The sequence below is a fragment of the Microcebus murinus genome, chromosome 29 (assembly GCF_040939455.1).
Source record: "Microcebus murinus isolate Inina chromosome 29, M.murinus_Inina_mat1.0, whole genome shotgun sequence".
Lineage (NCBI taxonomy): Eukaryota > Metazoa > Chordata > Mammalia > Primates > Cheirogaleidae > Microcebus > Microcebus murinus.
The window spans coordinates 13,004,356-13,024,709 of record NC_134132.1 but is presented as its reverse complement, the minus strand read 5'-3'; the positions used below and the strand labels follow the sequence as shown (position 1 = coordinate 13,024,709).

The window sequence follows — 20,354 nt, the reverse complement described above, 5'->3', positions numbered from 1 at the left end:
GGACAACCGTAAAAGATTTGCTCATCATTTACACATGAACTTTCACTAGGTCTATGAGTGAAAAGATACAAAGCTCTTTTTTTTTTTTGAGACAGAGTCTCGCTTTGTCGCCCAGGCTAGATTGAGTGCCATGGCGTCAGCCTCGCTCACAGCAACCTCAAACTCCTGGGCTCAAGTGATCCTTCTGCCTCAGCCTCCCAAGTAGCTGGGACTACAGGCACTTGCCACCATGCCCGGCTAATTTTTTCTATGTGTATTAGTTGGCCAATTAATTTCTTTCTCTATATAGTAGAGACGGGGTCTCGCTCTTACTCAGGCTGGTTTCGGACTCCTGACCTCGAGCAATCCTCCCGCCTTGGCCTCCCAGAGTGCTAGGATTACAGGCGTGAGCCACCGCGCCCGGCCTGAAGCTCTTACTAATACGCAGTTCAGAACCCTTGAGGCACATAAATGCAATTTAATGAATGAGTGCTACATAAACACAGAGCTCCGGGCTGGGCACGGTGGCTCATGCCTGTCATCTCAGCACTCTGGGAGGCCGAGGTGGGAGAAGAGCTTGAAAAACAGGAGTTCAAGACTAGCCTGAGCGACACAGCAAGACACTGTCTCTATAAAAAAATTAGCTGGGAGTGGTGGCACACACCTGTAGTCCCAGCTACTTGCTCAGCTGAGGTGGGAGGATGGCTTAAGCCTAGGAATTTGAGGTTGCAGTGAGCTATGATGATGCCACTGCACTTTAACCTGGGCAACAGAGCAAGAACCTGTCTCAGAAACAAAAACAAAAACCCAGAGCTCTCAGCGAAGAGAGCCATCAACACCCCTGTGGGGCACAGCAGCCTCCCGACAGCATGAAGTGTCAGATGGGTGAAGTCTCCCACTAAGCAAATTTTATTAGGTTAAATAACCTCTATTCAAAACTACTGAAAAAAATTACCTAGTGTTAGGAAAAATCCCTCCTCTCTGTCCCCCGGGACATTATTTGCCCCCCAAAAGTTTTTTGACATTCCAGTTTCATCCTCTCATATGAGAATTTTCTCTTTGGCTTAAACACAAATGCACCTCTAAAAAAATTCTAAGGTGACATAAGAGTACCTGTGTGTGTGTCTTTGTCACATGCTCATAAAACATGGTAACAATATTTCCTACTTTCTACAATACGTGTTGAATAAAATTAATCATTCATGCCAAACCAAGTTAATCATTCATGGCCAATATCCCTCAATTAAAAATACCGTGAACATGCACAAAAAAATTGACAATTTCAAAGTACTATGGACTACATTGCACTTTCTAAAAAATACAACTGATAAGAGACTATTCCTTTAATATCAACTCTTCATGCTGGGTAAGCCTTTACACACTGATGCAGGATACTGTGAAAACCTCTCAAATTGTATTAACCTAAGGCATTTAAATCTATCTGGGTAGCAAAGACCACCACCAGCGGGGAAGTCAGTGAGCGACCAGAGCTTGAGAGAACTCGAAGCAACTGTACAAGGGACACGCTGGCCCCTTTTAACAGGGGAAGTGTTAAAAGTCCACATTTTTAAATTTCACTTTTAACAGGCGCAGCTTTGTATTAAATGTTAACATTCATTATCTCATTAGTTACACTTATTTCCAACAATTTTGATGCTACAGGCAAGGTTTTTCGACGGAAAAACATTGTACTGTACAAACCAACAGTGACCGTGAATTACCTGTGCAATTAGTTGAATTATAAAATCTATAAGAAGTTTAGATTCTTTGTTGAACATGCCTTGCCAAAGCTTGTCCACCACACGTTGCGTGAAATAGAACACATTGTTCACCAATACCTGGTAGCTTCCTCCACTGGTGATAGGCAGAGAGGCGTCTTCCCCTACATACCAGCAGGAAAAAAAAAAAAAAAAAGGTCTTAAGAAAATTGATACCTATCAGCATAAAGACCAGAACCTCAAAGAAAATCAGGCTAAGGAAAAATGAGTATAACTATAAACATTTAGAAATATGACCACTAGCTCTTATGTATGTCTTTAAGAAAATGATGCTCATGGTCAGAAATCAGCAGGAATGGTGGAAGAAATAATTTTAGCAGTGATAAAGTGTTGTGGATTGAGACTACCTGTGAAGTCCCTTATTGCCTAAAGACAGCCTGCGACAGGCAAACAGTTCTTCAACATAAACTGTCAGTCCCAAACGATCTCCACTGGAGAGAAACATTAGGTCAGTTTATTAGCTATAACTTGGTTCTATGTAATAAAGGGTAAATAACAAAACATCAAATATAACTCTCTATCTTTGAGTATACACCTTTAATGACAATGTAACAGGCAGAACAGAGCTTCAGAAAAACTGCAAAAAATACAGCATAGTCCATGGTGCATGTAGCCCCCTCCGTAATTATCATCAGCTCTGTCTCTCTTTCCAAAGGGGACCCCAATGTTTTCAGTGTGCTTGCTACCTAACACTGCTTCACGACTAGTCCTCCTAGCTCCATCTCCTACCTAAAATGTTCCCTCTAAGCCCCTTCCTCTGTGGAAATTCTGGAGGCTCCACTAAATGTGATTATTTTCATTCCTACCTAGCTCGACATTGCTCCATTAAGCAAAACTCTTTACTTTGTGTCATTATATATAGTATGATGGATCTCACCTGATCAGAACAAGTACAACGTGAGCCTTGACAGCCTGCTTTCAGAGTGCATGATTACATGTTAAGACAATACTCAAGACTTCCTGACAAATTTACTTTGGAGAAAAATGTTAATAGTGCACAGGTTCTATGGTTAATAATAACCAGGAACTCAAAGTAGCATATATAGTATATACTAAACCATCTCTTTTCCTTCTCCTATAAATTCTGTCTTTGTTTTATATGTAAATATTGGCTTCACTATAAATATATAAAGTTTTTTATTTTTATTGCAATTAGATATTGACATACAGAAAAAACATATTTCAATGTGTTTTGATCTTTTTCCTGGAAGCCATCCTAAAAAATAACATATACATACCTATGACCCAACAATTCCGTTCATAGGTACGTACTCAACAGATATGTATAAATGTTGTACACGTATGTGGTCCATAGGAACAAGAATATTTATAGCAGCTTTATTTAAAATTTTCTCAAACTGGAAACTTCCATATGTCTATCAGTAGTAAAATGGATAAGCATATATCCATGATGGAATACTATATCGTAATGAGAATAAATGGACTCATGCTACAACATGCAGCAACATAGATAAATTGCACATATATTAATGCTGCGTATATGAAGCTAGACTAAAAAGAGAAGAGGAAAGAGATGAAGTTAAAAAAGAGAGATAGATACTTGGGGCTTAGACAGAGAAGGAGAGTAATTATAGGTACTATTACAAAAATAAAACACAGAATTACCCAATAACACGTCAGCTGCAAGCAAATGGTCCATCACACTATCCAAAATGTAAGTCTGAAATTCTTTTTGCTGAGTTCTTGTAGATCTTTCAGGGGAAGCCTAATCGATAAAATTTAGGATTAGAAACAGAACCAACCGAAGATAAGGCTAAACCATATTTACACTACCAAATGTATTAAAAAGATTAAAAAAAACTCTGCTGTTAAGATAAACAGGAATAGGACGTGAGAGATGGTATATATGCTTACAATCTTCCTCTTATTTTTCTAATCATAGAATTTTTAAAAATTTAAAGCAAATTTAAACCCATCCCTCCTAAAATAGTATTCTAAACACTAAGTATTTAATAAATATTTGATAATCTATTATTACATCTCACTTCCAAAAGAAGTCTGGCAGTGTATAATGAAATATGGAAAAAATAACATACAAATCAAAAAGCCATGAAAACAAATACAAAAGCTCAAGAATCCGGTCATCAGGAGAGCTACGTCAATGGGGAATGAAATATTTGTAATAAAAAACAATTTAGCTCTGAGCTTCACAGGTATCAAGGAGGAGGGAAAATTATGGTTTACAAATGCTTTTTATTCTTCATAAAAAGCAGCAGACTGGACTGTCAGCGAGGATACACATTTTCCTAAAATTGTTCTGAGAAGCTTTGCGCAGTGGCAGTATCGTAGCCAATGAGGTTTATCCGAGGCGCGATTATTGCTAATTGAAAACTTTTCCCAATACCCCGCCATGACGACTTGCAATATAGTCGGCATTGGCAATTTTTGACGGTCCCCACGGGGACTGGTAAAAAAAAAAAAAAAAAAAAAAAAAAAATTGTTCTGAGAGAAATGTTCTCTATGGGTATAAGAAAGGGCAGTGACAACCTTTATAGGTAGTATCTTCGATAAGTTTTACAAAGTGCAGAGATGACCTTAAAAATTATCTTGAGTAAAAAGCTAAGGGCACAAAGTTCAAGTGCAATCCCCTGGCAGTACTTCTACTGCTCATCAGGGGAAGACAATCCAGGTGTACGGCTTTCAAGCGTCCAACCAAGTAAGCGGCAAACCACGGGGAACACGTGGGGGAAATGCAGGAAGGATCCTTTTGTCATCCAGACGCCAGTAGTTTTTTTAGCCAGGCTTTTGATAGGAATTAGATACTGAATAAGTCAATAAAAACTGTAATGTTCTTCCTTACACAGACACCTGCATGTTTTGGATTCAGGCATAGTACTGATGCTTGGGCCAATGAAATCAAAGAACCTACTTATTCTTGCACAGAGAAATCCAGGATTGTGTTTATTACTATGTTAAAAAAAAGTGGGGTTTTACAACACTGCTCTGTTTTTCTTTCTATTATGATTTTCAAAGTGGTCCTGTTAAAGGCTTTAAAGAAGCAGTTAAGATCTGAGTGCTACACAGTGAAATCAATAACCTAAGATTCAAAAACCAACAGCTAAACAAAAGTTGTAAAGAACATTTTTTCTTTTTTTTTTGCATGAAAAGGCATTTATTTAGTTTTAAAATGACAAAATATGGGTCTGGTAACAGTTGAAAAAACACTAGTGCTTAGGAGTTTGGTTTGTCAGTTACCTAATTTTGGAAAAAGTGAAGACTTTCTCATATTGTATTTAACCTTACTAAATTTCTCCATGTAGCTGAACAGATTAATACAATGGTCAGCAGGAGACTTGTGACCAAGGCCTGCCTCACCTTCTCAGGTTGGTATTAGCTTGATTGAGAGTCTTACTCCCACATTAACTGAAGAGAAAGTGAGGACTTACAAATGATCAACAGCAAACTGACAGTTCCATGAGGATTTCCTTATCATTACATCAGAGACCATTTCATGCAATGGCTTGAGTGATCAGAATTTACTAAAGAATAAGTCACAGGAAAACGTCCACACTTTGAAGACAACAGTACTCCTTCAGGATTGTAATCAGCTCAGGGTGGTTATCGTAGAATACGTAGCATATCGTGGAATACGTAGTAACAAGTAGGGTTTATTGAATCTTGGCTAGACGAAGTTTTGGAGTCCGTCAAACAGAGTGGACTACACTAGAGAAGTGCTTGGTCAGTCAACAATGTTTATTTTTATTAATATTCTTTCTTATTCCAGAAGGATTTGAGGCTGGCTCAGTCACCAATAGGCATTATAACACTCTGATTCTTCTCACCGAAACTGTTACGATGAGCAGAGTGATCAGGACGAAGAACTTAATACTTGCTAATGGTGCTAGCGGCCTAGTTCCTACGTCCTTGCTGGGATTTATAAGCAGCCTGACTTTTAAAAGGACTTTTGATCTGTTCTCACGCACTTTCTTTGCACTGCCATGCTACTATTCACCTGTAGCAAATTCATCTGGCCCTCATGAGAAGCCTAGTGGTCGAAGCAGAGGACACTGATGAACAGGAGCTGGGAGAAGAGTCACTAGATGCCCTCACATAAGCCAACACGGGCCACTTAATCAATATTTTTTAGCGTGTCTTAAGTGCCAGGCACCATGTTATTATGAATATTAAATGGTATCTTATTTAATTCTCACAATAATTCTCAGAGACAGTTTCCATTTCTATTATCATTTCACAGATGTTGAAACTGTAAGGGGTGAAAGACAACAATTAAACTTGGCCAGGGTCACACAGCCATACCCAGCACACATTTAATTCCTCAAAATACTTCTAGCTGGGTGATGCACACGTATTTGACCTCCACAACAATCCTGCAGCGGAGACAGTAAACAACATCGTTCCCAGAGAATGAATTTAGCTGAGGGAGATTAAAACGCTTGCATGATAAACAAGGGACAGAATCTCAACCCGGGTATTTCTTCCTCCCAAACCCATGCTCTCTCACACCGCTTTCCTCAATGCGGCCTCAGTGTCTGTCACTCAAGCCAGTCTGTATGAGTGAGAATCTCCTATTTTTGTAGATTGCTAATGAAGACAACTTCATGTTCTTGTGGACATAAGTAGACACTTTTATGATGAAACTCCAGCACTCATAAGATTCAAGATGGTTCATGTTTACTGGACTATTGGTTCAGGCCCCTTCTTTTATGTAGATAAACGGTAAGTATATACGACAGCTCTATTCTTGCACCTCTTCACAGATAAAGGTTTCATAATCGTAATATTCAAAATCATATTTGCAATTTTTTACAACATGGGAAGGCGTGGAATATTTTCGTTAACATCTGTATGCGTATTCTTTTTTTTTTTTTTTTTTTGAGACAGAGTCTCGCTTTGTTGCCCAGGCTAGCAGGCTAGAGTGAGTGCCGTGGCGTCAGCCTAGCTCACAGCAACCTCAAACTCCTGGGCTCGAGTGATCCTTCTGCCTCAGCCTCCCGGGTAGCTGGGACTACAGGCATGCGCCACCATGCCCGGCTAATTTTTTATATATATATCAGTTGGCCAATTAATTTCTTTCTATTTATAGTAGAGACGGGGTCTCGCTCTTGCTCAGGCTGGTTTTGAACTCCTGACCTTGAGCAATCCGCCCGCCTCGGCCTCCCAAGAGCTAGGATTACAGGCGTGAGCCACAGCGCCCGGCCCTGTATGCGTATTCTTTATGTGTGTATTAAATTTAAAGTTCATCAAAGTAGTGAATTAATTTTTAAAAGCAAATTTCTATCCCTTTTATTATGTAGTATCATATTTTCCTGTTTGGAAATTGCCAGACATGTAGCTAAGAATTAAATGATTCAAAAATACAGTAAGTCTTCACTTAACGTCACTGATACATTCTTGGAAATTTTGACTTTAAGCAAAATGACATATAAAGAAGCCAATTTAGGCCGGGCGCGGTGGCTCACGCCTATAATCCTAGCTCTCTGAGGCCGAGGCGGGTGGATTGCTCAAGGTCAGGAGTTCGAAACCAGCCTGAGCAAGAGCGAGACCCCGTCTCTACTATAAATAGAAAGAAATTAATTGGCCAACTAATATATATAGAAAAAATGAGCCGGGCATGGTGGCGCATGCCTGTAGTCCCAGCTACTCGGGAGGCTGAGGCAGGAGGATTGCTTGAGCCCAGGAGTTGGAGGTTGCTGTGAGCTAGGCTGACGCCACGGCACTCACTCTAGTCTGGGCAACAAAGCGAGACTCTGTCTCAAAAAAAAAAAAAAAGACAATTAAAAAAAAACAAACCAATTTTTTTCCTCATCATTGTAATGAAACAACATTGAAGGAAATGATAGTATTCAAGGACCTGCTGTATGTTATTTCACTTAAAGTCAGTTTCCAAGAACCTATCAATGACAGTAAGTGAGGACTCACTCACTGTACTTACAGAATACACCAAGGCACTGTGCTAATTGTTGTGAGAGATGAAAGAACACATGGAAGTTGGTCTCTAGCTAGGTGATTTACAACCTCTACCTGAGGTCAATCCTGAAACTCCCTGCTCCTCCCTGTACTATAACCCCATCACGCACAATTCCCAGTACCACTGGGGACACACTTCCAACGTAGGACAGATTCATGCCTACAACGAGAACCTTATCTCAAGGTTAATAGTTACATCAAACTTTTCTTATTAAAAAAACAGAAAAAACAAAAGATGACTATATATGGTTAGTTGGCTATTAAGATTCCTACAAGCTTGAAAATGCTATTACTGGATATGCCCACTCACCCCGTATCTTTGCCATATGTGTATTTTATTTTTTTGCTCAGCTATGTTTTCTAGCACACATCTCTTCTGAACTTTATCTGTTATTTTCCAACTACCATGCCACCTTTTTTCATAGAATACTTCAAATTTTTACCCTATACACTCTGATGCTGGCTATCTCTCTTCTTAGATCTTTTTAAAGTTCCCAAAGGGGACAAGCTCTACCAAGGCATGTCTTAAAATTCTACTACATGGCTTACTGATGAAACCAATTATTCTTCTACCATTATTAAACATTGTGGTCCTGATTAAAATGCTTAGCACCACTGTTATCTGAATTACATCAGTGATTTCCTTTAATTGACCAAATGGAGACATTGTCACATGAATAAGATAAACATCTGGTCTTCAGGTTGCAATTAAAAAGTTAACTGTACTAGCCACTAGAGGGAGCAGAGAAAGCTCAGGCCCAACAGGGAGTTCCCTTGGATAGAAATGCAGACATCTGCACAGATTAAAACGTTCATAAGACATGTTAAGAGCCCCTGGCATGTACTATTTGACCGTATTTATATGAATTGGCTAAAAGAACATGAATGTATAGGAAACTAAGAATATCATATTAAATTCCCTCTCTCTGTGATCTTGTATTTTCTCTCGAGACTTTTCCAAGCAAACGTTTTTAATGGTTTTCAGGGATGGCTAATGTCTAGAGCCAAGAGTGAGGCCACTTAAGGCTCAGAGCCACTGTCATCTTCTGACCCATCAGCGGACTCACATCATGTACCAGCAGAGCGGGTGAGCAACCTGGAAGTTCTGCTGCCTTGGGGAAAATTCGACAAGTACATACCGAGCACCTACTTATGTGACACGTACGTGTCTTAAGTTGGACAGCACGCTGATGGCAATGGTATCTGGCAATGATGGATAAGAGGGACCAAAGCAGGGAGTTGTGAGGTGAGGAGGCAATGCTACTACGTACCGTCAATGTCTAGGGAAGGGGCTGACACACCATGGCCTGTAGACCATTTCTAGACTGGGGCCATTCTTGTAGATGAAGTTTTGTTGGAACACAGCTATGCTCACACCTTTATGTATTGCCCGTGGCTGACTTTTAGCTATCAATACAACAGTGTAGTTAAATAGCTGTGACACAGACTGTATGGCCCACAAAGCCTAAAATATTCACTGTTTGGCCCTTTATAAAAACGTTTGCCAACTTCTAGAGTTGGCAAACTCTAGAAGGATGGAATTAGAGATGAAGGATCGAATTAGAGACATGCTTGAGGAAATGGAAAAAAGAACAAATTGATAGGGTCTAAAGCACAGGTAAAGATTAAAAACTTTGCACAGCCCATGATACGTTCTGCCCATACAGAACCCTGAAGAATTAGAAGTATTTGGCACAGAACTTGCAGGATCAGGTCATTCACATTCTAAATTACAAAAGCAATGCAGAAGAGATGTGAATGCATTTCTTTGTCTTTACCTCCAACAAAAGATCAATCAGTGGCGTTTGCTTGCTGGCGGGGGTAAGGCAGAGGTTGTCTATTATTAAGACGCGCATGAAGTCAAAGACAAACTTTTTGGCGGGGTGGTTGGTCAGGTACGTCTTGGTTCCCACATTGCAGTACTCGGACTGGCTCCGGTTCATGCCTGTGTCCACCGCAAATGCTTTGAACTCTTCTGCTGGAGACCCGACCTCATCGTCAAGATCGGTCACCTAGCAAAATCAAGTGGAAAAACACGGTAATGACACTAGATTTTATTTGACGCTTTTACTTCTGCGGTCCCTAAAAATAAAATTGTTGCAGTAGCAGTTATCTTCTTTCGGCATTTACCACCTATAAAGCTGCTCAGCACGTGATTTTCACTCTGCTTTCCTTGACCCTTGCGTTCAAGGTAGTAATCCGGTAGCACACGTCAAGGTTACTCAACACGTGGTCTTTCTGACTGACGACTAACAATGCAATCTGCATTATGCTAAATTATATGTCTACTGTGCATAGCTGCGCTTAAAATAAATAATGAGAATGACTATATTTGCATACTTGAAATCTATATACTGAGTAGTCAAATCTCACAAAGTTTCAGATAAAAATCTGGCATAACGGTAGCACCTAAGGGGTGATTCATTTTTTTTTTTTTTTTTTTTTTTACAAGTTAAAAAAACCCCAATAAATAAATAAAACTTGTGCCACTTTTGAGGCAAGTGAGAGACATAGACTAGCAGACGGATTACAAGGTGCTGACAAGGAAAGGCACTGAGGATTGATTTATACCAAAAATGAGGATTCTAAAATTATAAACAAGTCGAGGCATTGAGGTCATGTGTTATACTTGTCTTTCGCCTATAAGTCCCCATAACTGTACAATGAATATTCCACCTTTATACATGGAGAAAAATTTGTATGAAGAAGGCAGTTTATCCCAGGCCCTAAGAGTATGTGGTAGGAACGAGAGGAAACATCATGAAATTCTGAAGTATTATGTAGGAATAACTGTGTTGGGGGCCTATTTTAAAGGAGAAAAGAATTAAGTGAACTAAGCCAGGAATAGAAAGTTAAACACTACATATTCTCACTCGGTATGAGGAAGCTAAAAAAATGTTGATCTCATAGAATGAAAAAGTAGAAGCGAGGATACTGGGAATGGGAATGCTAGTGGGGAAAAGACGGATAGGAAGAGATTTGTTAAAGGATACAAAATAACAGCTACACAGGTGGAATAAGTTCTAGTGTTCTATACCACTACAGGAATGACTACTGTTAACAATAATATATAGTTTCAAACAGCTAGGAGAATACTGAATATTCCTAATATAAAGAAAAGACAAATGTTTGATATGACATTCTAAATACTCTGATCTGATCATCAGACATTATATATACTGAAACATCACTATATATCCCATTAATATGTACAATTATTATTTGTCAATTAAAAAAATTAAAATAAAGGAGAAAAGTATCTATGCTCTATATGATTATAGCCTAATAATTTTCTAGTAAATTAGCATAAAATAATAAAAAGAAAAGTTGAATGAAACAAGAAAAGTTAAGAAAGGACCAACACATACTTTATTAAGACTATCAAACCTATAAGTCATTTATGAGGATTAAATTCAGCAAGTGCCCTAATTGTTAAAACAGAACAGAAAGAAGTTTTGTTAGACTAGAGTTCTTTTACCTGAAAAGAACGTGTCACAACTACAGAGTTCCATCACACGAGAAATGGACCAACTACTCGCAGAGGGGAATTGCTAACAGGGCACTTACAGGAACATGGTCGATGAGAAAAGGAAGCGTAGCTGACTGTCATTTCAGGGGAAAGCAGAAGGAAAGGGTGCGGAGCTGAGGAGGCCGGGTGATGTAACAGGTGGGGCACAAACTTAACGAAACTACAACCTGGTCAAAAAACTAAACAATCGACAAAACAAAACAAAACAAAAAATCTGCTAACCATTGGAACAGACAAATTCCAGTTTTGACACCTTCCTCCCCCTTTCCTACCATCTCCGAGTATGGGCGGATGTTGAAGGGGAAGACCGTGGCCGCCAGCGCGCACAGGAAGTCGGGGCTCATCCACATGGAGGCCAGGTCGGGCACGTTGTGATACAGGTATCTGAAGAACTGCATCAGGGTCACGGGGTATTCCCGGAGCCAAGACCCCTCTTCTTCTGACTGCCAAGGCTGTCGGGAACGAGAGAAGAAATTCCGAGTGTGAGTAATGGACACACCGCCACAATTGCTTTAAAACCCCATTCCTCACTGTTCTTATAAACTGGGTGTATCGTTGGTCCAGAACTCTGTAAATCACACACATGAGCAAACACGCTTGTGTACAGACATGAGCAAACACACCTGTGTACACACATGAGCAAACACACCCGTGTACACACATGAGCAAACACACTCGTGTACACACATGCAAACAAATTTAGAAATTAGCTGAAACAAAAACAATCCCCTTAGAAACTGCTATGAGGTTTGTCTACTCATGGGATTATTCACATCTCAGCTAACTAAAGTCAGTGGTTCTGATTACTCATCATATTAACACGAGTACTGCTGGTACCCACAGTGGCTGGATTCCCACCAGAGTTGCCCCACCTTGCATCATGTTGAAGTTAGGAGCTACCATAAAAGAGGGGGAAGGTATTTCATTTTTCCGGGCCTCATGCTTAAGCATTATGTGATACGACGACAATAACAATGAGGATTAAAAAACATAAAAAGAATACTGTATATTTGAACAGCGTATATCTCCTGATACCTGCCCAGAGAATGGCTTTCTTCTTAACTTAAGATCTTTATATTTGTTTATAAGTAGGCACCAAAATAAGAATCCTTTTTTTTTTTCACCTTCCAGGAGAATGGGTGTGACAAAACAAGAATCCCAAAGCATTCTAAATTAATGCATTTGATGGTAATGTTCTGCTCTTAGATGACATAACAATAGTTTTGACTAAAATTACATTTGTCAGGTGTGCGTAATTCAAGCAGTCTAAGTTAACATTTCTTCTTACAGAGTAATCTGAAATCGTGTAAACAAATTAAGCCATTATTCACAGTATTCCCATCAGATAGACAGGAATATAAATTTTGTGATTTATCCTTTTTCAATACTTTAATAATCAGAACAGAAAAACAAAAACAAATGAAAATAAAACTTACATTGTTAACGTTTTTAACTTCTAAATGAAAGTAATTTTAAAAGTTAAAATAACATATTACTGTAACATATACTGTAACATACATCAATTACATATGTATACATTGTAATATATACTTTGTTAATTAATAATTAATAATAATACCAATTAATACTTCTGAAGCACTTACTATATATACCAGGCAGTCTTATATATGCTTTATGTGTACACTAATTAATTAAATCCTCACAAAAACCCTAAGAGATAAATTCTGTTATCATCAGCATTTTAAACATGAGGAAACTGAGGCACATGACTGAGGTTAGTATGTCTGAAGTTCCACAGGTACGATCTGAACTAGGTAGGGCTTGAGCGTCCCTGGTCTTAAAAACTGTACAGTCTGTTCTCATGTTAGAAATAATAAAATAGACTATGAGGTTCCAGAGACCACGTTGTAAATAAAGAGCTATGTTACCAAAGGATTCCTCTATTTACAAAACAACCACAGGCAGGAGGAACTATCGATGGGTCTCAGTGTCTCAGTGAACTTACTGAATTCAGCATGCTGCGAAGCATTCCCAATAATAAAAAAGCAGCTTCTGTACACACATTATGGATAGAAGAGACCACAGTTCCACTGGACGCGGGAACTCCAAAGATAAATGTCCAAATAGAATCCAAATCAAACTGCAGAGGTGAAAGTGATTAAAGATTAGCCACTCTGAATTTTTTTCAGTAGAGACCCTCATAAGTTCTAATATTCCAATATTTCTCAGAAACTAGTGGTTTTTTTTTTTAAGTCAGCAATGATAAAGCGATAAAGACCTAGTAGTGCTCCTGCCACCTACATTTTAAAACTCATTTATATACTTATTAAAATAAGTTGAGTACTATGCATCATATCCTGTCTTAGGTATCTACGTTAGGAAACACGGCTTTCTAATTTTTCTGAACAAAACAAAAATAAAACACATGTTAATTAGCCACAAGGTGAGATTATAGAACCGATGATTTTAAACAGGATCTTTTTTTAAAAAGTACCTTGAACTCACTTCCTTCCCATTATCAGCAATATTCTAATTTTAGATTATTTAAAGATAAGATTTGACAAAATAAAAATCAATTTGAGGAAATTTATTCCTAGTAGTTTTACATAATACTTTATGGTGTCGTGTGTATTTTGAAAAATTACATAACCAACAAAACTCCATGAACCATAAATCTGTAATTTGATTTAATGTAAGTGTACAGATTCAGTGTTTCCACTTAAAAGGTTCTGTCAACTCCTAGAACTGATGTGAATAGCACTTAGCATTAGCATGGAAGTACAGTTGAGTTTAAAAGTTAAATTCCTAAGTCTTTGTAGTGTCACAAACATTAAGCTATACACAGACATTAATAGTCTTCAATTAGTAGACAAGTAAAGTCTTACGTTTTTCCTAACGTGGATTGTTACCTAACATCAAGTGATAAATTTTTTTTTTTTTAAATCAGAATTTGCACTGCGAATCCTGTCATACCCACTCCATTAATTTATGGTATCCAAACGACTCCTTTCGTTTTTTAATTTTATGGAAATGAAATTATTTTTCCAGATAAAAAAGAATCGTATAATGAAAGAATTCTTTAGATCGTCCAAATAGCGTCCAAAGTCTTTATGCATATATAATAATCACACAAAGTAATCATATGGAGAAAAAAATCCAAACAAGGACAGAGGACTTCTTTTTTCAGAAAATTTTCTTAGGCATTTTTAGATTTTTTTTTTTTTTTTTCCCCTATCCCAAATCAACTTTCGTGTGAGAAAAGCGACGGTTTTCCTGTGATCACCCATCACTCTACGGTGATGCTTTGGCACATGTAATGACACTCACACCTTACTAGGTAATTCCTACCTGGCCACCCTGCTTACATCGGCAGCTGGCGACAGGCACACTGACCTGCAGGTTCTCAGGCAGCTCGCTGACCGGCTGCTGCAGAAACAAGGCCATGAGGAGGAAATAGAGGGCGGGGACATTGGTGTGTTTGGGAAGGAACGACTGCAGGACAGGAAAGCCAGGAAAATGGCAAGCGTCCCGGTTGATCTCCCTGACTGTCGATCTCCCGCCAGCACTCCTGCCCACGTTGAATCCTGAGAGGGGAGGAAAAGTGACAGTAAGTACAAAACTAGCAGTCGATAGCCACGCTGCACTGACAGCAAAGAAGGCGGTCACATTCCGGTGCGGGTTAACACTTCTATCCGGAACGTTCGTGTATCACTACAGGCAATTGAGTATTCAACGGTGGAATTGATCTTGCAGTCAAAAATCTTGCAGCTAAAGTCACCAGCTGTTTTGACTTTAGCAAGTTTACCCATTAGGATCTAGGTTTAGAAATACAGCTGAGACAATCAGGCACAAGACTTCGAAAATGCCTTTGTAAGGGTATAGGCATTCTACTCGTTAAAGGAATAATCTCAGGAGGGCTCTGAACATTCCTGCTTGTGTGTTTCCCTAGGGAAAAAGTGAAAACTAAAATACAGCCAAAATTTAGGATGCTAAAAAAATGTGACTTAAAAATGTGCGTGTTATAGGTTATATATTTCATTTGTCCTGAAGATCATGACAAGCTAGTTCACTTCAAGTTATCTACAAATTTAGAGACAAAACGAAATGAATAAGCAAAACAATCTTCCCTCACAACGGGATTTGTAATCTGTTGGAAAGCTGCCAGGCGGTGGGATTGAAAATTCAAGCCCTCTGTGGCCATAGCAACCCACAGGCTCAACAATCAGAGTCCCTTCTAGAAACCCAGCTTTTTCAGGAGATGGTCAGTGCTTATTAATACGGCTAATAGCATCAGTATTTCTATCAATACTGTTTCTTTTGCTTCATAACTCAATTCAGGACATTCTCCAAACATTTGGTTCTTTTTCCACCCCCAAACCTAGTAAAAGTACTCAGTGTAAAGCCAAATGTTCAATGGAAGAATTTTGTGAATAGCAACCAATAGACGAAGGATTAATTTTCATCGTGAAGCAACTGATATTTCAAATATTCACATTTTTAAACCTTTTTTTTTTGAATGAAGTATAAAGTATGTTATTTGCAACTACTACTATTTTACATAATAAAAGAAAAATTTATGCCCAGGTTTTTTCTTAAATAGTATGGCTCTTTTAATTAATAAAAATTGTATAGCAATTTACCAAACTCTTCCATATATCATTCTGCTTCTTAATCACAATGAACATGCGCTTCAGAAACTCCTGTTATCATTTTTATACCACAGAAAATATGTGTTCAAGTTCACAAAGTGGTATGATGGGAAGATTTGAAACCTGATGTCTCTAACTTTAGAGCCTATAAAATTATGCTACTTCCTTTGCCCTTGGTTAATGACATTGCCACATTTCTGAAAGACTGGCTAGATTAGAAGATGGAATTGATTTTGTGTTCACAGTAAGTTCTAAATGAAATTATGAAAATAAAAAATGTTTTGAGCTCTAACAAATCAGAAGACATCCCAGCTGTTTGGGAGGCTGAAGTGAGAGGACTGCTTGAGCCCAGGAGTTTGAATCCAGCAACTCACCAAGACCTCATCCATCTCTCTCCCTCAATTAATTAAAATAAAAAATAATCAAAAAACATAAAGTAGTATTTTGTGTGCTAAACAGGAAAATAAATTTTTATTCAACTGTAGGTTCTAAAAAACCTCCCCTAATACTTGCATTCTCACGTTCCTTTTTAAAGTTTCATACTATTTTCCCTCTATGATTAATCCTCAAAATTATTTAATGTACAATTAAGTGTTAATTTAGATTCAAGTTATGGCTATGTGAAAGGTATTTTTATAAAGAAAAATTTCATAAACGAATAAATGTGCATTTAAACAGTCAAAAACATTAGGTTGTTCATCAGATCAAATACAGCTAGAATCGAATGAGATGATATGTGTTTATATACACAAACACGTATGTGTCACATAGATATTCAGGGGAAATTAAATTAAATGGAATCAAATTAAAATCGAATACCTAGATTTCCTTTTTGGAATCAAAGTAGCACATGCAAAGTGTAAGCAGGTATCAATGAAGGACAAATTCTAACACATAAAACTCAGGTGGGTCAGATATGGTAACACCTCTTTTTAATATTACTAAAGTGACGTAGGACAGTAAAAACATAAGACTAATAGTAGCCCTAAGACATAGCCTTAGACACTGTTATTGCCTGGCCCAGGGCTCTTATATAGTTAAGTCTTAAATTCCCTAAGTAGAGAAATTAATCCTTAATTTATATTCATTAGGTTGCATTTATTTCCTATAAAATCTATATGCTATAAAATATTAATATATATCTCTATCCAGAATGATGAAGGACAAATGAGATAATACATGTGAAAGAATTTTGCAAACCACAATATAGCATTAAAAATCTTAGGTGTTATTATTACTGCTGCTTTTGGCCTTCAAAAGAAGCAGTGTTATCAATTAGCATTTATAACTTACATATTCAACAGAACTCACATTTCCCACGGTTCATGCAAAATAGCGATCTATTTATCAAGCACATAAGTATTTATGATTACAATTTAAAGTGTGTATTTTGAAACAATTTTCTTGAGAAATCATTTCACAGTGAAATGAAAATGGTGGGTCACTTTTTCTTTATCACATACAATGTTTGTTCAGATGTTTTTCACATGTGAAATACAATAAAATAGTACTACACTGAAAGATCTGTCTTCCTATCATTGCTTTGATATTTGAAGTAGTAGTACAGTCAGAACACAGATATTGATAGTTACTTTTTTCTATAAATAAATTGCATATTAAATTGTGATCCCCCATTTTCCTACAGACAAGAGTAAATACTCATGATATGAGTTCCTTCAGATCAGACATACAACAATTATGATTTTAAAATGTAATGTTTCAGTGACAAACGTATTTTTAAAGTAATTTAGGAGTTGAATGAGTGTACTTTCCCATAAAAAATTATTTTCGAGTAAATATTTTCCAAGGTGAGATCACTAATATGAACAGACACATACATACAAGTTAAAATAAATCTAACATAGGAAACTGCAATTTTCTAGTATTAGGGAAATGATCAATTGTATGTTGAAAATAGCAGCTTTGGTTGAAACACCGATTGAGCTTCAATCCTTGAGCGGCAATATAACATAATTGCCAAAAGCCCTTCGGGCATGAGTGAAATGGATCCAAATTTTGACACTTCCTAGTTATGTCACAAGCGACTTCACTTCTAAGCCTTGGCTTTCTAATCTGTAAAATGGGTATGATGGTATTTACACCTCATAGAGGTACTGCAAAAATGAAATGTTATTAATTACATGACAAGTGTTTAGGAACTGGCAGAAACAAAAAAAAATAAATGTTGATTATCATTAATTCAGTTCTACTAATTTGCTAATTATTAACTTACAGAATAGAAAGGGACCTATACTACAAAAATATCCCGAGGAATTCCCTGAATTTTCAAATCGTAATATCTTATCCCTGACTTCAGATTGATTAGTTATTAAAAAAAAAAAACAAAAAACAAATTTGAAATCTTCTAAGCTTTTCATTGTATCATTAATTAAAATTCAAAACTCTTGAAATCATTATCAGATAAGTTGGAGTCTACATTGACGTAAGATTTAAAAACAAAACAGAACAGCTTATTTTCAGGCAGCTGACTATAATGGTCTCATACCTAACACAGTTCCAATCTTGTTGGTTAAGACGGAATCTGTCTGTTCGAGCCATCCTCCGCCACTGAGTCCTTCTTTAAACTTGATAAGAATGGACTGATTGCTCAGTAGGACGACGAGAATCCTCATTGCCGCCGTGACTGTGGTGGAATGCAAGTGTTCTTCCATGAACATCATGATCCAGTCAAAACCCAGCGTCTTGACCAGTTCTTCGCAAGCTCTGTTCAAAGACAGATGGATGTGTATGCATATATATATATATATATATATAAATAAAAATAATTTAAAAGATTAGGATTTCAAATTAAAACACAAAAAATAAGACTAGGCTTCATTATTTAGGGCTAAAAAATTCTGTTTAGGCTGGGAACGGTGGCTCACGCCTGTAATCCTAGCACTCTGGGAGGCCGAGGCGGGAGGATCGCTCGAGGTCAGGAGATTGAGACAAGCCTGAGCAAGAGCGAGACCCTGTCTCCACTAAAAATAGAAAGGAATTAATTGGCCAACTAAAATATATAGAAAAAATTAGCCGGGCATGGTGGCGCATGCCTGTAGTCCCAGCTACTTGGGAGGCTGAGGCAGGAGGATCGCTTGAGCCCAGGAGTCTGAGGTTGCTGTGAGCTAGGCTGATACCATGGCTCTCTAGCCCAGGCAACAGAGTGAGACACTGTCTCAAAAAAAAAAATCTGTTTAAAGTCAGTGGCCAGTCCTTCTTTTGTCTAACATGAACAAAGCAGTAATAGCAATGGGTACAACCAATTCCAAAAAGGTTTTACTTACTGCAAATTAATGCTTGTCTTTTCTTTAGATGTATAAATTAGTTTTAGCAAGATATCTAGAAGTCTGTTCCTCAAAAGTATAAGATTAGCAGATACAAGACCTCCAAACTCCTCTTCTGTTCCTAAAACAAAAATAAATATATTAAAATCCCCCTAACAGATAAAATATCTGACATGATTATTTGAAATCTCACTGAAAAAAATGTATCTTTTAGGAAACATTTCTTTAGGAGTGCTTTCCACTAAAATGAGCAAGAAATAGGGTTAAATCATTTCTCTTTCGAGCCCTCAAAATTCTTCATTTACATTTGACATTTCCTAAACTAGTGATAACAAAGCCTATGTGGGCCCTTTTTTTACATTAATATTCCCACCCCCTTCCCATCGTAGGGGAAAGCCACCAAATGAGGATGATACAAATAACAACAGTAATTACCAGGGACGGACCCTCAACCTTCCCAAAAGTGTTTAGTTTCTTTTTGAAGGACATACCTAAATCTGTAAGATTTAAAAATCGAAAAAAAACAGGCAATGTAAACTTATGCAATGAATTTAATACCTGAAGGAAAGTGAGAATTGAAGAGCACAGAAGTGAGGCGCGGGCACACAAAGAGAAACTGGGAAAGGAACGCGGTGGTTCTCAGCGGACAGTTTCACGGAAGCACACAGAACTGGGCAATCAGCAGCCCAGAGTCCTGGGGCCCAGTTCTACCACGAAAGAGCTTCAGGTTAGTGGGTCTCAGCCCCCAGAGAGGCAGACCTCCTTTTACTGGACTCTGCCTTACTGTGCTCCGCAGATGCTGTGTTTTTTATAAACTGAAGGTTCGTGGCAACCCTATGTCTGTCTAGCAAGTCTACTGGCACCATTTTTTCCCACTGCATGTGCGCACTTTGTGTGTCTGTCATATTTTGGTGATTCTGTCAATATTTCAAACCTTTCCATTATTTTCTTTTTATTTTTTTTCTTTTCTAAATTTTCTTTTTTTCAGCATATTATGGGGGTAGTACAAATGTTGAGGTTACTACGTATATTGCCCTTGCCCCCCCCATGACCCTGGAGTCAGAACCTTTCCATTATTATAATGTCTGTTATGGTGATCGGTGATTAGTGATCCTTGATGTTAGTATTTGTTCAGGGTGCCAGGAACTGCACCCATGTAAGACAGCAAACCTAACTGATGCTGTGTGTGTTCTGACTGCTCCAATGACCAGCCAGTCCCCATCAC

General features: G+C 37.9%; 1 protein-coding gene and 1 non-coding gene across 11 annotated transcripts in view; one reads left to right on the top strand and one right to left on the bottom strand.

The window, feature by feature from the left end:
• Nucleotides 1–20,354, bottom strand: part of WDFY3 (WD repeat and FYVE domain containing 3) — a 269,179-nt gene that overhangs the window by 67,055 nt on the left and 181,770 nt on the right. For 9 of the 10 annotated variants that reach the window (XM_075998724.1, XM_075998728.1, XM_075998723.1 and 6 more), the window contains 8 exons: nucleotides 19,130–19,250; nucleotides 18,352–18,569; nucleotides 14,545–14,780; nucleotides 13,202–13,336; nucleotides 11,508–11,687; nucleotides 9,485–9,718; nucleotides 3,384–3,483; nucleotides 1,701–1,861 (listed from right to left, as the gene is read on the bottom strand). In XM_075998724.1, coding sequence (XP_075854839.1) covers nucleotides 1,701–1,861; nucleotides 3,384–3,483; nucleotides 9,485–9,718; nucleotides 11,508–11,687; nucleotides 13,202–13,336; nucleotides 14,545–14,780; nucleotides 18,352–18,569; nucleotides 19,130–19,250 — 1,385 coding nt within the window. The remainder of the gene's footprint in view (nucleotides 1–1,700; nucleotides 1,862–3,383; nucleotides 3,484–9,484; nucleotides 9,719–11,507; nucleotides 11,688–13,201; nucleotides 13,337–14,544; nucleotides 14,781–18,351; nucleotides 18,570–19,129; nucleotides 19,251–20,354) is intronic. The other variant, XM_075998725.1, reaches the window with a different exon arrangement.
• Nucleotides 4,042–4,182, top strand: LOC142865590 (U4 spliceosomal RNA). The gene has a single exon (XR_012915791.1). It is a non-coding gene; the product is annotated as a U4 spliceosomal RNA (small nuclear RNA).